Here is a 13,245-nt window from a genome sequence, read left to right on the forward strand (position 1 = left end):
CTACCTTACCAGGGCCCTATATAGTCCACTACCTTACCAGGGCCCTATATAGTCCACTACATTACCAGGGTCCTATATAGTCCACTACCTTACTAGGGCCCTATATAGTCCACTACCTTACCAGGGTCCTATATAGTCCACTACCTTACTAGGGCCCTATATAGTCCACTACCTTACCTGGGCCCTATATAGTCCACTACCTTACCAGGGCCCTATATAGTCCACTACCTTACCAGGGCCCTATATAGTCCACTACCTTACCAGGGCCCTATATAGTCCACTACCTTACCAGGGCCCTATATAGTCCACTACCTTACCAGGGCCCTATATAGTCCACTACCTTACCAGGGCCCTATATAGTCCACTACCTTACCAGCGCCCTATATAGTCCACTACCTTACCAGGGCCCTATATAGTCCACTACCTTACCAGGGCCCTATATAGTCCACTACATTACCAGGGCCCTATATAGTCCACTACCTTACCAGGGCCCTATATAGTCCACTACCTTACCAGGGCCCTATATAGTCCACTACCTTACCAGGGCCCTATATAGTCCACTACCTTACCAGGGCCCTATATAGTCCACTTCCTTACCAGGGCCCTATATAGTCCACTACATTACCAGGGCCCGATATAGTCCACTACCTTACCAGGGCCTGATATAGTCCACTACCTTACCTGGGCCCTATATAGTCCACTACCTTACCAGGGCCCTATATAGTCCACTACCTTACCAGGGCCCTATATAGTCCACTACATTACCAGGGCCCTATATAGTCCACTACCTTACCAGGGTCCTATATAGTCCACTACCTTACTAGGGCCCTATATAGTCCACTACCTTACCAGGGCCCTATATAGTCCACTACCTTACCAGGGCCCTATATAGTCCACTACCTTACCAGGGCCCTATATAGTCCACTACCTTACCAGGGCCCTATATAGTCCACTACCTTACCAGGGCCCACATGTAGCAAGTGTCAAAATACAGTAGTGAAAATACAGTAGTGAAAATACAGTAGTGAAAATACAGTAGTGAAAATACAGTAGTGAAAATACAGTACGCTGCATCTCAAAATGATCAAACGTAACAAACTAAAATAAATTTATCGTCAAATGTGATTTTATTTGTTTTTTTTTCCTGCAGAAAGATAGTTTCATTCAAGAGTCCATTTTGTAGAAGACAACAGGTTTCAAAACAAACAACGGTAAACAACCTCAGCATATTCAAATGGTGTGTGTGTGTGTGTGTGACTGTGTGTGTGTGTGTGTGTGTGTGTGTGTGACTGTGTGTGTGTGTGTGTGTGTGACTGTGTGTGTGTGTGTGTGTGTGGGGCAGTTCATGTAATAGTGTGTGTCCAGGTGATCAGTCAGTGCTGTATACCGTGTTAGTGTATAGGCCCCTCCTGATCATGGCTGGCCGATACAGGCCCCTCCTGATCATGGCTGGCCGATACAGGCCCCTCCTGATCATGGCTGGCCGATACAGGCCCCTCCTGATCATGGCTGGCCGATACAGGCCCCTCCTGATCATGGCTGGCCGATACAGGCCCCTCCTGATCATGGCTGGCCGATACAGGCCCCTCCTGATCATGGCTGGCCGATACAGGCCCCTCCTGATCATGGCTGGCCGATACAGGCCCCTCCTGATCATGGCTGGCCGATACAGGCCCCTCCTGATCATGGCTGGCCGATACAGGCCCCTCCTGATCATGGCTGGCCGATACAGGCCCCTCCTGATCATGGCTGGCCGATACAGGCCCCTCCTGATCATGCCTGGCCGATACAGGACTGGCCGATACAGATGACCCAGTGCTAGAAGGTAAGCGAGGGTTTTCTACCGATATAGAACCAGCTATGGGTGATGATAAAGGACTATTAGTATGGTGGACAATGGGTGATACTGCACTAGAGTCGTGATGTACAGGACTGGCAGAGTGACCTATAGGACCAGCAGAGTGACCTATAGGACCAGCAGAGTGACCTATAGGACCAGCAGAGTGACCTACAGGACCAGCAGAGTGACCTACAGGACCAACAGAGTGACCTACAGGACCAGCAGAGTGACCTATAGGACCAGCAGAGTGACCTACAGGACCAGCAGAGTGACCTATAGGACCAGCAGAGTGACCTATAGGACCAGCAGAGTGACCGAGAGGAGATATAGGACTGTCAGAGTGACCGAGAGGAGATCTAGGACTAGCAGGGTGACCTATAAGAGATATAGGACTAGCAGGGTGACCTACAGGAGATATAGGACTATCAGGGTGACTTACAGGATATATAGGACTAGCAGAGTGACTTACAGGAGATATAGAACTAGCAGGGTGACTTACAGGAGATATAGAACTAGCAGGGTGACTTACAGGAGATATAGAACTAGCAGGGTGACTTACAGGAGATATAGGACTAGCAGGGTGACCTACAGGAGATATAGGACTAGCAGGGTGACCTACAGGAGATATAGGACTAGCAGGGTGACCTACAGGAGATATAGGACTAGCAGGGTGACCTACAGGAGATAAAGGACTAGCAGGGTGACCTACAGGAGATATAGGACTAGCAGGACTAGCAGGGTGACCTACAGGAGATATAGGACTAGCAGGGTGACCTACAGGAGATAAAGGACTAGCAGAGTGGTTGTCTGTGAATGATTCAGAACTCGGAGAGTGATTGGCTGAAGGTGAAACAGGGCTGTTGAAGTTAGTCTCTCCCTCAGAGGACCAGGGAGTCGGTGTGTTCTCTCTGGCCGGCCAGGCGTTCTCTCTGGCGTTCTCCCTGGCGTTCTCTCTGTGGTCCGGTGTGGTTGAATTACGGCTGTGGTTAGGGTCTGGGTTCAGGTTAGGGAGTGTGATGTGTTCTAGGTCCTTTAGGATGGTCGCTAGGAGATGAGAGTCAGAGGTCGCGACCCCAGGGTCACAGGTAAGATTGACCTGGGAGAGAACATAACCGTCTGCGTCCTGGGGGCGGTCGACCGCATTAGTGTTTGTGTTCAGAACGCGGTCCTTGACGTTGACAGAAACGTCAACCACACAGTCGTCATCGAGCTCCGTTTTATGGTCGATTCCGTCATTGTGGTCAATGTCCGAAACGCTCAGAGAACGGTCGAGAACATCGACTGCAAAATCACTGATATCAACCCCCACGTCCAGGTTGTGGCCGCCTAATGGAAGACCAGGCACGGTCAGAGAACGCTCAGAGAAATCCAGAGCGCGGTCATCTTCCAGACTGGTCGTTTGGACCACGTGTTTGTTGTCACTGTCGCTGTCTATAGTGATGACCATGGGAGAGCGTTGGAGGGTGCGGTCGTGACGTTGTTTTCTCCGGTGTTTGCCGTCGCGTTTGTGGTTGTGTTTGGGTCGTAAGGGGCTAGCAGTGGTCACGGTCATGCCTTCATAGATGATTTCGACACTGGGGCTGCGGGACTGACGTCTCCTCTTCTTCACACTGGGGACGGACGGACACAGAGTCAGAGATAACGTACCTAGTGAGAACACACTACAGGAGACATTTGTTAGGAATATAAATCAACAGTGGCCAAGTACCAAATAACTACCCTTTTGATCTCCAAGCCAGTTCCATTTTACATGGTTCCCCTCTAAATCAGGGACTGATTGCAATTAATTATCAGGTAGAACAGAAAACCAGCAGGCTCTGGACCTCGTGGGGTCAGAGGTGAATACCCCTGCCCTACATAGTGCACTACCCATAGAGCTCTGGTCTAAAGTAGTACACTACCCACAGGGCTCTGGTCTAGAGTAGCACACTACCCATAGGGCTCTGGTCTAAAGTAGCGCACTACCCACAGGGCTCTGGTCTAAAGTAGCGCACTACCTACAGGGCTCTGGTCTAAAGTAGTGCACTACCCACAGGGCTCTGGTCTAAAGTAGTGCACTACCCACAGGGCTCTGGTCTAAAGTAGTGCACTACCCACAGGGCTCTGGTCTAAAGTAGTGCACTACCCACAGGGCTCTGGTCTAAAGTAGTGCACTACCCACAGGGCTCTGGTCTAAAGTAGTGCACTACCCACAGGGCTCTGGTCTAAAGTAGTGCACTACCCACAGGGCTCTGGTCTAAAGTAGTGCACTACCCACAGGGCTCTGGTCTAAAGTAGTGCACTACCCACAGGGCTCTGGTCTAAAGTAGTGCACTACCCACAGGGCTCTGGTCTAAAGTAGTGCACTACCCACAGGGCTCTGGTCTAAAGTAGTGCACTACCCACAGGGCTCTGGTCTAAAGTAGCGCACTACCCACAGGGCTCTGGTCTAAAGTAGCGCACTACCCACAGGGCTCTGGTCTAAAGTAGCACACTACCCACAGGGCTCTGGTCTAAAGTAGCGCACTACCCACAGGGCTCTGGTCTAAAGTAGTGCACTACCCACAGGGCTCTGGTCTAAAGTAGTGCACTACCCCATAGGGCTCTGGTCTAAAGTAGTGCACTACCCACAGGGCTCTGGTCTAAAGTAGTGCACTACCCACAGGGCTCTGGTCTAAAGTAGTGCACTACCCACAGGGCTCTGGTCTAAAGTAGTGCACTACCCACAGGGCTCTGGTCTAAAGTAGTGCACTACCCACAGGGCTCTGGTCTAAAGTAGTGCACTACCCACAGGGCTCTGGTCTAAAGTAGTGCACTACCCACAGGGCTCTGGTCTAAAGTAGCGCACTACCCACAGGGCTCTGGTCTAAAGTAGCACACTACCCACAGGGCTCTGGTCTAAAGTAGCGCACTACCCACAGGGCTCTGGTCTAAAGTAGTGCACTACCCACAGGGCTCTGGTCTAAAGTAGTGCACTACCCCATAGGGCTCTGGTCTAAAGTAGTGCACTACCCACAGGGCTCTGGTCTAAAGTAGTGCACTACCCACAGGGCTCTGGTCTAAAGTAGCGCACTACCCACAGGGCTCTGGTCTAAAGTAGTGCACTAGGTAGTGCCTTCAGAAAGACATCTTGACTTTTTTCCACATTGTTAGTTTACAGCCTTATTCTAAAATGGATTAAAACCATTTTTCCCCTCAAAGCAAAAACAGGTTTTTCAAAATTATTAATTTATTAAAAATAATAACTGAAATATCACATTTACATAAGTATTCAGACCCTTTACTCAGTACTTTGTTGAAGCACCTTTGGCAGCGATTACAGCCTCCAGTCTTCTTGGGTATGACTATATGCGTGGCACAACTGTATTTGGGGAGTTTCTTCCAATCTTCTCTGCAGATCCTCTCAAGCTCTGTCAGGTCGGATGGGGAGCGTCGCTGCACAGCTATGTTCAGGTCTCTCCAGAGATGTTCGATCGGGTTCAAGTCCGGGCTCTGACTGGGCCACTCAAGGACATTCAGAGACTTGTCCCAAAGCCACTCCTGCGTTGTCTTGGCTGTGTGCTTAGGGTCGTTGTCCTGTTGTAAGGTGAACCTTCACCCCAGTCTGAGGTCCTGAGCGCTCTGGAGCAGGTTTTCATCAAGGATCTCTCTGTACTTTGCTCCGTTCATCTTTCCCTCGATCCTGCCGCTGAAAAACTTCCCCACAGCATGATGCTGCCACCACCATGCTTCACCGTAGGGATCGTGCCATGTTTCCTCCAGATGTGAAGCTTGGCATTCAAGCCAAAGAGTTCAATCTTGGTTTCATCAGACCAGAGATTCTTGTTTCTCATGGTCTGAGTCCTTCAGGTGACTTTTGGCAAACTCCAAGCGGGCTGTCATGCCTTTTACTGAATAGTGGCTTCCGTCTGGCCTCTCTACCATAAAGGCCTGATTGGTGGAGTGCTGCAGAGATGGGAGAACCTTCCAGAAGGACACCCATGTTCACAGAAACTCTGGAGCTGTCAGAGTAAGCATCAGGTTCTTGGTCACCTACCTGACCAAGGACCTTCTCCCCTGATTGCTCAGTTTGGCCAGGCAGCCAGCTCTAGGAAGAGTCTTGGCGGTTCCAAACTTCTTCCATTTAAGAATGATGGAGGCCACTGTGTTCTTGGGGACCTTCAATGCTGCAGAAATGTTTTGGTCCCCTTCCCCAGATCTGTGCCTCAACACAATTCTGTCTCGGAGCTCTACGGACAATTCCTTCAACCTCATTTCTTGGTTTTTGCTCTGACATGCACTGTCACCCGTGGGACCTTATATAAACAGGTGTGTGCCTTTCCAAATTATGTCCAATCAATTGAATTTACCACAGGTGGACTCCAATCTGGTAGTAGAAACATCTCAAGGACGATCAATGGAGACATGATGCACCTGAGCTCAATTTAGAGTCTCATAGCAAAGGGTCTGAATACTTACGGAAATAAAGTGTTTTAATTTAGTATTTTTTTTGCAAAAAATAAAATAAGTCTAAATAACCTGTTTCCGCTTTGTCATGAGGTATTTTGTGGAGATTGATGAGGATGTTTTATTGTATCCATTTTAGAATAAGGCTGTAATGTAACAAAATGTGGAGAAAGTCAAGGGGCCTGAATACTTTCTGAATATAAGGAACACGGTAACATTTCTCCAGGATGTTATGGTGTAGACTAGACCCTCTCCAAGACCCAGTCCTCCTCACCTCTCTTCCAGACTGCCTCTGCTCTTCCGGGGGCTAGCGGTGGCCTCTGTCCCGCCTCGCCCCCTCTCTCGCTCACCCCCTCGCCCCCTCTCTCGCTCACCCCCTCGCCCCCTCTCTCTCCGTGCAGAGCTGGATGGCTCCCAGGAAGGGTCTTCCAGACTGCCTCTGCTCTTCCGGGGGCTAGCGGTGGCCTCTGTCCCCCCTCGCCCCCTCTCTCTCCGTGCAGAGCCGGATGGCTCCCAGGAAGGGTCTTCCAGATGCCGTGTCTTATATTTCCTCTTCCCTCCCGGCTTGTCGGAGCGTGGGGAATGTCGGGAATGCTGTCTGTGTGCAGAGAGATGGGACAGGGAGCTGGAGGAAGAGAGGCTGTCAGAGGACCGGGAATGCCGGTGTTCCCCAGGAGATTCTGGTCCTCGCTGGCTACTCCGGGATAAGGACGGGGAATGGGATAGGACGCTGTTTTCCGGACTAAAGAATATTCCTGTGTTAGAATATTGGGACCTGGCTGGTTCATATGGAATCCTTTCTCTCTCTCTACCTCTGCTCCTCTCACTTCCTCCACTGGTCTCTCTCCTGTGCTCTCTGCTGTGTTGTCTATAAGAGCCTCTGTCGTGGGAGCCTCTGTCGTGGGCGCCTCTTCCTTTCTCCTGTCTCCTTTTCTCCCGCTCTCTCGCCCGTCTCTTCCGGCGCCGTTCCTGGCTGCTGTCATCGCTCCGTACGGACACGGGGCTCCGTGCTGACCAGCTCCGTTCAGAACTCCTGGACCGACCGGACCGCGACCAAACGCTCGCTGACCGATGTCTGCTTCTGGACCGCGATCCTGAACACGACCGCTCTCGGTGTCTGCCCTCCCTTCTCTCCCCTAGAGGGCAATAGAGGAGTCTCTCTTCTACCTGCTCTCTCTCTCTGTCTAGATGTCTTACTCCCAGTCCTCTTTCCCCCCCTCCTCCCTGTCTCTCCCCCCCTCCTCCCTGTCTTTCTGTGCTGGTGTTTTTAAACAGAGACATGGGGGGAACTGGAATGGAGAGGGGAGGGACAACGAGAGAGAGAGGGGTTAACGTTGTTTGTGGAACAGTCTCTTTCGTCTCCTGTTTCTCCACCTCTTCGTCTGAGGGGTCAGAGGAGAGTTGGACCAGTTCAGGAGTTCTCTCAGCCATGGCTTTAACAAACCCTACTATCATACATTGTTCCCCCTCCTCTTCCTCTCCTCCCTCCTCAACCCTCTCTCCATTCCCTGCCGCTGTCATGTCCTGAGCAGGATTCTGATTAGCCCCCGCTGGACCAGAGTCCCCCCCCCCTGGGCTGATCGACAGCGGCATGGGGGATTGGGACGGCTCAGCTGTAGAGTAGGAGGGTCCTGGTGTTTCATCGTCCCAAGCAGATTGGCTCAGAGCGCTACTTCCTGCTACCGACACCGGCCGTCTCTCTCGTTCTCCCTCCGACCCTCCTTCCTCTTCCTAGAAAGACAGACAAACATATTCCTGAGGGGAAATATCTTACTTCATCTTCCTAGATAGACAGACAGACATTCCTGAGGGGAAATATTATCCATCCTCTTCCTAGACAGACATTCCTGAGGGGAAATATTATCCATCCTCTTCCTAGACAGACACTCCTGAGGGGAAATATTATCCATCCTCTTCATAGACAGACATTCCTGAGGGGAAATATTATCCATCCTCTTCCTAGACAGACACTCCTGAGGGGAAATATTATCCATCCTCTTCATAGACAGACATTCCTGAGGGGAAATATTATCCATCCTCTTCCTAGACAGACATTCCTGAGGGGAAATATTATCCATCCTCTTCCTAGACAGACACTCCTGAGGGGAAATATTATCCATCCTCTTCCTAGACAGACACTCCTGAGGGGAAATACCATCCATCCTCTTCCTAGACAGACACTCCTGAGGGGAAATACCATCCATCCTCTTCCTAGACAGACACTCCTGAGGGGAAATACCATCCATCCTCTTCCTAGACAGACACTCCTGAGGGGAAATACCCACCTTTTCCTCCTCAAATCAAAAGGACACAGTGTATTGTCCACAGTACAGTGACATGCTTACTCACCAACTCTTCTCTCAAGGGGTGAAACAACTATTTAAAAAACAGTAATAAAAAATAACCTCTTCATCTGAAATGGCGATGACAGAGTCGTCAGTGTCGCTAGATGATGATGTCATCCTGTCCTCGTAGGACGGCGCTGGAGGGTCGTAGATGGACAGCTGGTCGTACACTTCCATACTGAGAGGAGAACGTGCAAAACTGATCTGGGGGGTTGAGACACACAAAAGTTAGTGAGGGTGTGAGTGAGTGTGTGATTGGTTTAGGGAGAGAGTGTGTGTGTGTGCGCGTGCGCTCACAAGCTCGTGAAGGAAGTGATCAGTCCTCGCCAGCAGGAAGGGACGGAGTTCGTCCTGGATGGCCCCACCCCCTCCCTCCATGTCGTGACGTGCGATTCGCGAGGTGATGATGCGTTGGACGATGTTGACCAATGAGCCATGGGCGCCGTACAGCACCGTCAGCTCCCGCTGTAACCAGGGGTCAAGGGTTAAAGGTCAAGGGTTAAAGGTCAAAGTTTCAATTAATCAAATATGCAGACTCAAAACACGCTCTGAAAGACTTGATACTAGCAGCAGCAAAGATGACTGGCTACAAAAATTCCCCTCGGCCCTATAAAATCTAAGATGCAGAAAACCCCGACAGAATCACGGAAGCGAGACATTAAAACGGAATTCTACAAAAATGTTTTTTAAATGTTTTGGACTTAGTAGGGAATCAACTAAATGTTTTGGACTTAGTAGGGAATCAACTAAATGTTTTGGACTTAGTAGGGAATCAACTAAATGTTTTGGACTTAGTAGGGAATCAACTAAATGTTTTGGACTTAGTAGGGAATCAACTAAATGTTTTGGACTTAGTAGGGAATCAACTAAATGTTTTGGACTTAGTAGGGAATCAACTAAATGTTTTGGACTTAGTAGGGAATCAACTAAATGTTTTGGACTTAGTAGGGAATCAACTAGATGTATTGAACTCAGTAGGGAATCAACTAAATGTATTGGAAATGAATTTGCCCAAGTTGATCGTAAGACATGAACAGAACAGTGATACATATTCCCTGAATCTTTCTGATGAGGCAGAATTCAGATTTTAATAGGTCCCTGTACGACAGTATTATTGTGATGCGTAATAAATCAGATCGTTCAGTCAATGTTTACACATGTTTAGTTTGCTGAAAAATAAACGCATTTGACAGTGAGAAGACGTTTTTCTTTGCTGAGTTTATAAGTATTCATCTACTATATCCTGTTATGGTACTATATCCTGTTATGGTACTATATCCTGTTATGGTACTATATCCTGTTATGGTACTATATCCTGTTATGGTACTATATCGTACTATGGTACTATATCCTACTATGGTACTATATCCCACTATGGTACTATATCCTACTATGGTACTATATCCTACTATGGTATTATATCCTGTTATGGTACTATATCCTACTATGGTATTATATCCTACTATGGTACTATATCCTGTTATGGTACGATATCCTACTATGGTACTATATCCTACTATGGTATTATATCCTACTATGGTACTATATCCTGTTATGGTACTATATCCTACTATGGTATTATATCCTACTATGGTACTATATCCTACTATGGTACTATATCCTACTATGGTACTATATCCTACTATGGTACTATATCCTACTATGGTACTATATCCTACTATGGTACTATATCCTACTATGGTACTATATCCTGTTATGGTACTATATCCTACTATGGTATTATATCCTACTATGGTACTATATCCTACTATGGTACTATATCCTGTTATGGTACTATATCCTACTATGGTACTATATCCTACTATGGTACTATATCCTGTTATGGTACTATATCCTACTATGGTACTATATCCTACTATGGTATTATATCCTGTTATGGTACTATATCCTACTATGGTATTATATCCTACTATGGTACTATATCCTGTTATGGTACTATATCCTACTATGGTATTATATCCTACTATGGTACTATATCCTACTATGGTACTATATCCTACTATGGTACTATATCCTACTATGGTACTATATCCTACTATGGTACTATATCCTGTTATGGTACTATATCCTACTATGGTACTATATCCTACTATGGTACTATATCCTGTTATGGTACTATATCCTACTATGGTATTATATCCTACTATGGTACTATATCCTACTATGGTACTATATCCTGTTATGGTACTATATCCTACTATGGTACTATATCCTACTATGGTACTATATCCTACTATGGTACTATATCCTGTTATGGTACTATATCCTACTATGGTACTATATCCTACTATGGTACTATATCCTACTATGGTACTATATCCTGTTATGGTACTATATCCTACTATGGTACTATATCCTGTTATGGTACTATATCCTGTTATGGTACTATATCCTGTTATGGTACTATATCCTACTATGGTACTATATCCTACTATGGTACTATATCCTGTTATGGTACTATATCCTACTATGGTACTATATCCTACTATGGTACTATATCCTACTATGGTACTATATCCTGTTATGGTACTATATCCTGTTATGGTACTATATCCTGTTATGGTACTATATCCTGTTATGGTACTATATCCTGTTATGGTACTATATCCTACTATGGTACTATATCCTACTATGGTACTATATCCTGTTATGGTACTATATCCTGTTATGGTACTATATCCTACTATGGTACTATATCCTGTTATGGTACTATATCCTACTACGGTACTATATCCTATGGTACTAGATCCTACTATGGTACTATATCCTACTATGGTACTATATCCTATGGTACTATATCCTGTTATGGTACTATATCCTGTTATGGTACTATGGTCTACTATGGTACTATGGTCTACTATGGTACTATATCCTACTATGGTACTATATCCTGTTATGGTACTATATCCTGTTATGGTACGATATCCTGTTATGGTACTATATCCTACTATGGTACTATATCCTGTTATGGTACTATATCCTACTATGGTACTATATCCTATGTACTATATCCTGTTATGGTACTATATATTACTATGGTACTATATCCTACTATGGTACTATATCCTATGGTACTATATCCTGTTATGGTACTATATCCTACTATGGTACTATATCTTATGGTACTATATCCTGTTATGGTACTATATCCTGTTATGGTACTATATCCTGTTATGGTACTATATCCTACTATGGTACTATATCCTACTATGGTACTATATCATGTTATGGTAATATATCCTGTTATGGTACTATATCCTACTATGGTACTATATCCTACTATGGTACTATATCCTACTATGGTACTATATCCTACCATGGTACTATATCCTATGGTACTATATCCTGTTATGGTACTATATCCTACTATGGTACTATATCCTGTTATGGTACTATATCCTAGTATGGTACTATATCCTACTATGGTACTATATCCTACTATGGTACTATATCCTACTATGGTACTATATCCTACTATGGTACTATATCCTATGGTACTATATCCTATGGTACTATATCCTGTTATGGTACTATATCCTGTTATGGTACTATATCCTGTTATGGTACTATATCCTGTTATGGTACTATATCCTACTATGGTACTATATCCTGTTATGGTACTATATCCTGTTATGGTACTATATCCTGTTATGGTACTATATCCTACTATGGTACTATATCCTGTTATGGTACTATATCCTGTTATGGTACTATATCCTACTATGGTACTATATCCTACTATGGTACTATATCCTATGGTACTATATCCTGTTATGGTACTATATCCTGTTATGGTACTATATCCTGTTATGGTACTATGGTCTACTATGGTACTATGGTCTACTATGGTACTATGGTCTACTATGGTACGATATCCTGTTATGGTACGATATCCTGTTATGGTACGATATCCTGTTATGGTACTATATCCTACTATGGTACTATATCCTGTTATGGTACTATATCCTGTTATGGTACTATATCCTGTTATGGTACTATCTCCTACTATGGTACTATATCCTGTTATGGTACTATATCCTGTTATGGTACTATATCCTACTATGGTACTATATCCTGTTATGGTACTATATCCAACTATGGTACTATATCCAACTATGGTACTATATCCTACTATGGTACTATATCCTACTATGGTACTATATCCTACTATGGTACTATATCCTACTATGGTACTATATCCTACTATGGTACTATATCCTGTTATGGTACTATATCCTACTATGGTACTATATCCTGTTATGGTACTATATCCTACTATGGTACGATATCCTACTATGGTACGATATCCTACTATGGTACTATATCCTACTATGGTACTATATCCTACTATGGTACTATATCCTACTATGGTACTATATCCTACTATGGTACTATATCCTACTATGGTACTATGGTCTACTATGGTACTATGGTCTACTATGGTACTATATCCTACTATGGTACTATGGTCTACTATGGTACTATGGTCTACTAAGGTACTATAATCTACTATGGTACTATGGTCTACTATGGTACTATATCCTACTATGGTACTATATCCTACTATGGTACTATATCCTACTATGGTACTATATCCTGTTATGGTACGATATC

At 45.5% G+C, this 13,245-nt stretch overlaps 1 protein-coding gene across 5 annotated transcripts in view; it reads right to left on the reverse strand.

The window, feature by feature from the left end:
• Positions 1 to 1,104: 1,104 nt before the first annotated feature.
• The window catches only part of LOC109882965 (E3 ubiquitin-protein ligase Topors), a 28,914-nt gene continuing 16,773 nt past the window's right edge, over positions 1,105 to 13,245 (reverse strand). For 3 of the 5 annotated variants that reach the window (XM_031832675.1, XM_031832676.1, XM_031832674.1), the window contains exons 6-9: positions 8,908 to 9,075; positions 8,671 to 8,814; positions 6,540 to 7,996; positions 1,105 to 3,450 (exon numbers count right to left, since the gene is read on the reverse strand). In XM_031832675.1, coding sequence (XP_031688535.1) covers positions 1,392 to 3,450; positions 6,540 to 7,996; positions 8,671 to 8,814; positions 8,908 to 9,075 — 3,828 coding nt within the window. In that variant the 3' untranslated portion in view covers positions 1,105 to 1,391. Of the gene's footprint in view, positions 3,454 to 6,539; positions 7,997 to 8,670; positions 8,815 to 8,907; positions 9,076 to 13,245 lie in introns of all 5 variants that reach the window. The other 2 variants (XM_031832677.1, XM_031832678.1) reach the window with 2 other exon arrangements.

This window comes from Oncorhynchus kisutch, linkage group LG9 (genome assembly GCF_002021735.2).
Source record: "Oncorhynchus kisutch isolate 150728-3 linkage group LG9, Okis_V2, whole genome shotgun sequence".
NCBI classification, from domain to species: domain Eukaryota; kingdom Metazoa; phylum Chordata; class Actinopteri; order Salmoniformes; family Salmonidae; genus Oncorhynchus; species Oncorhynchus kisutch.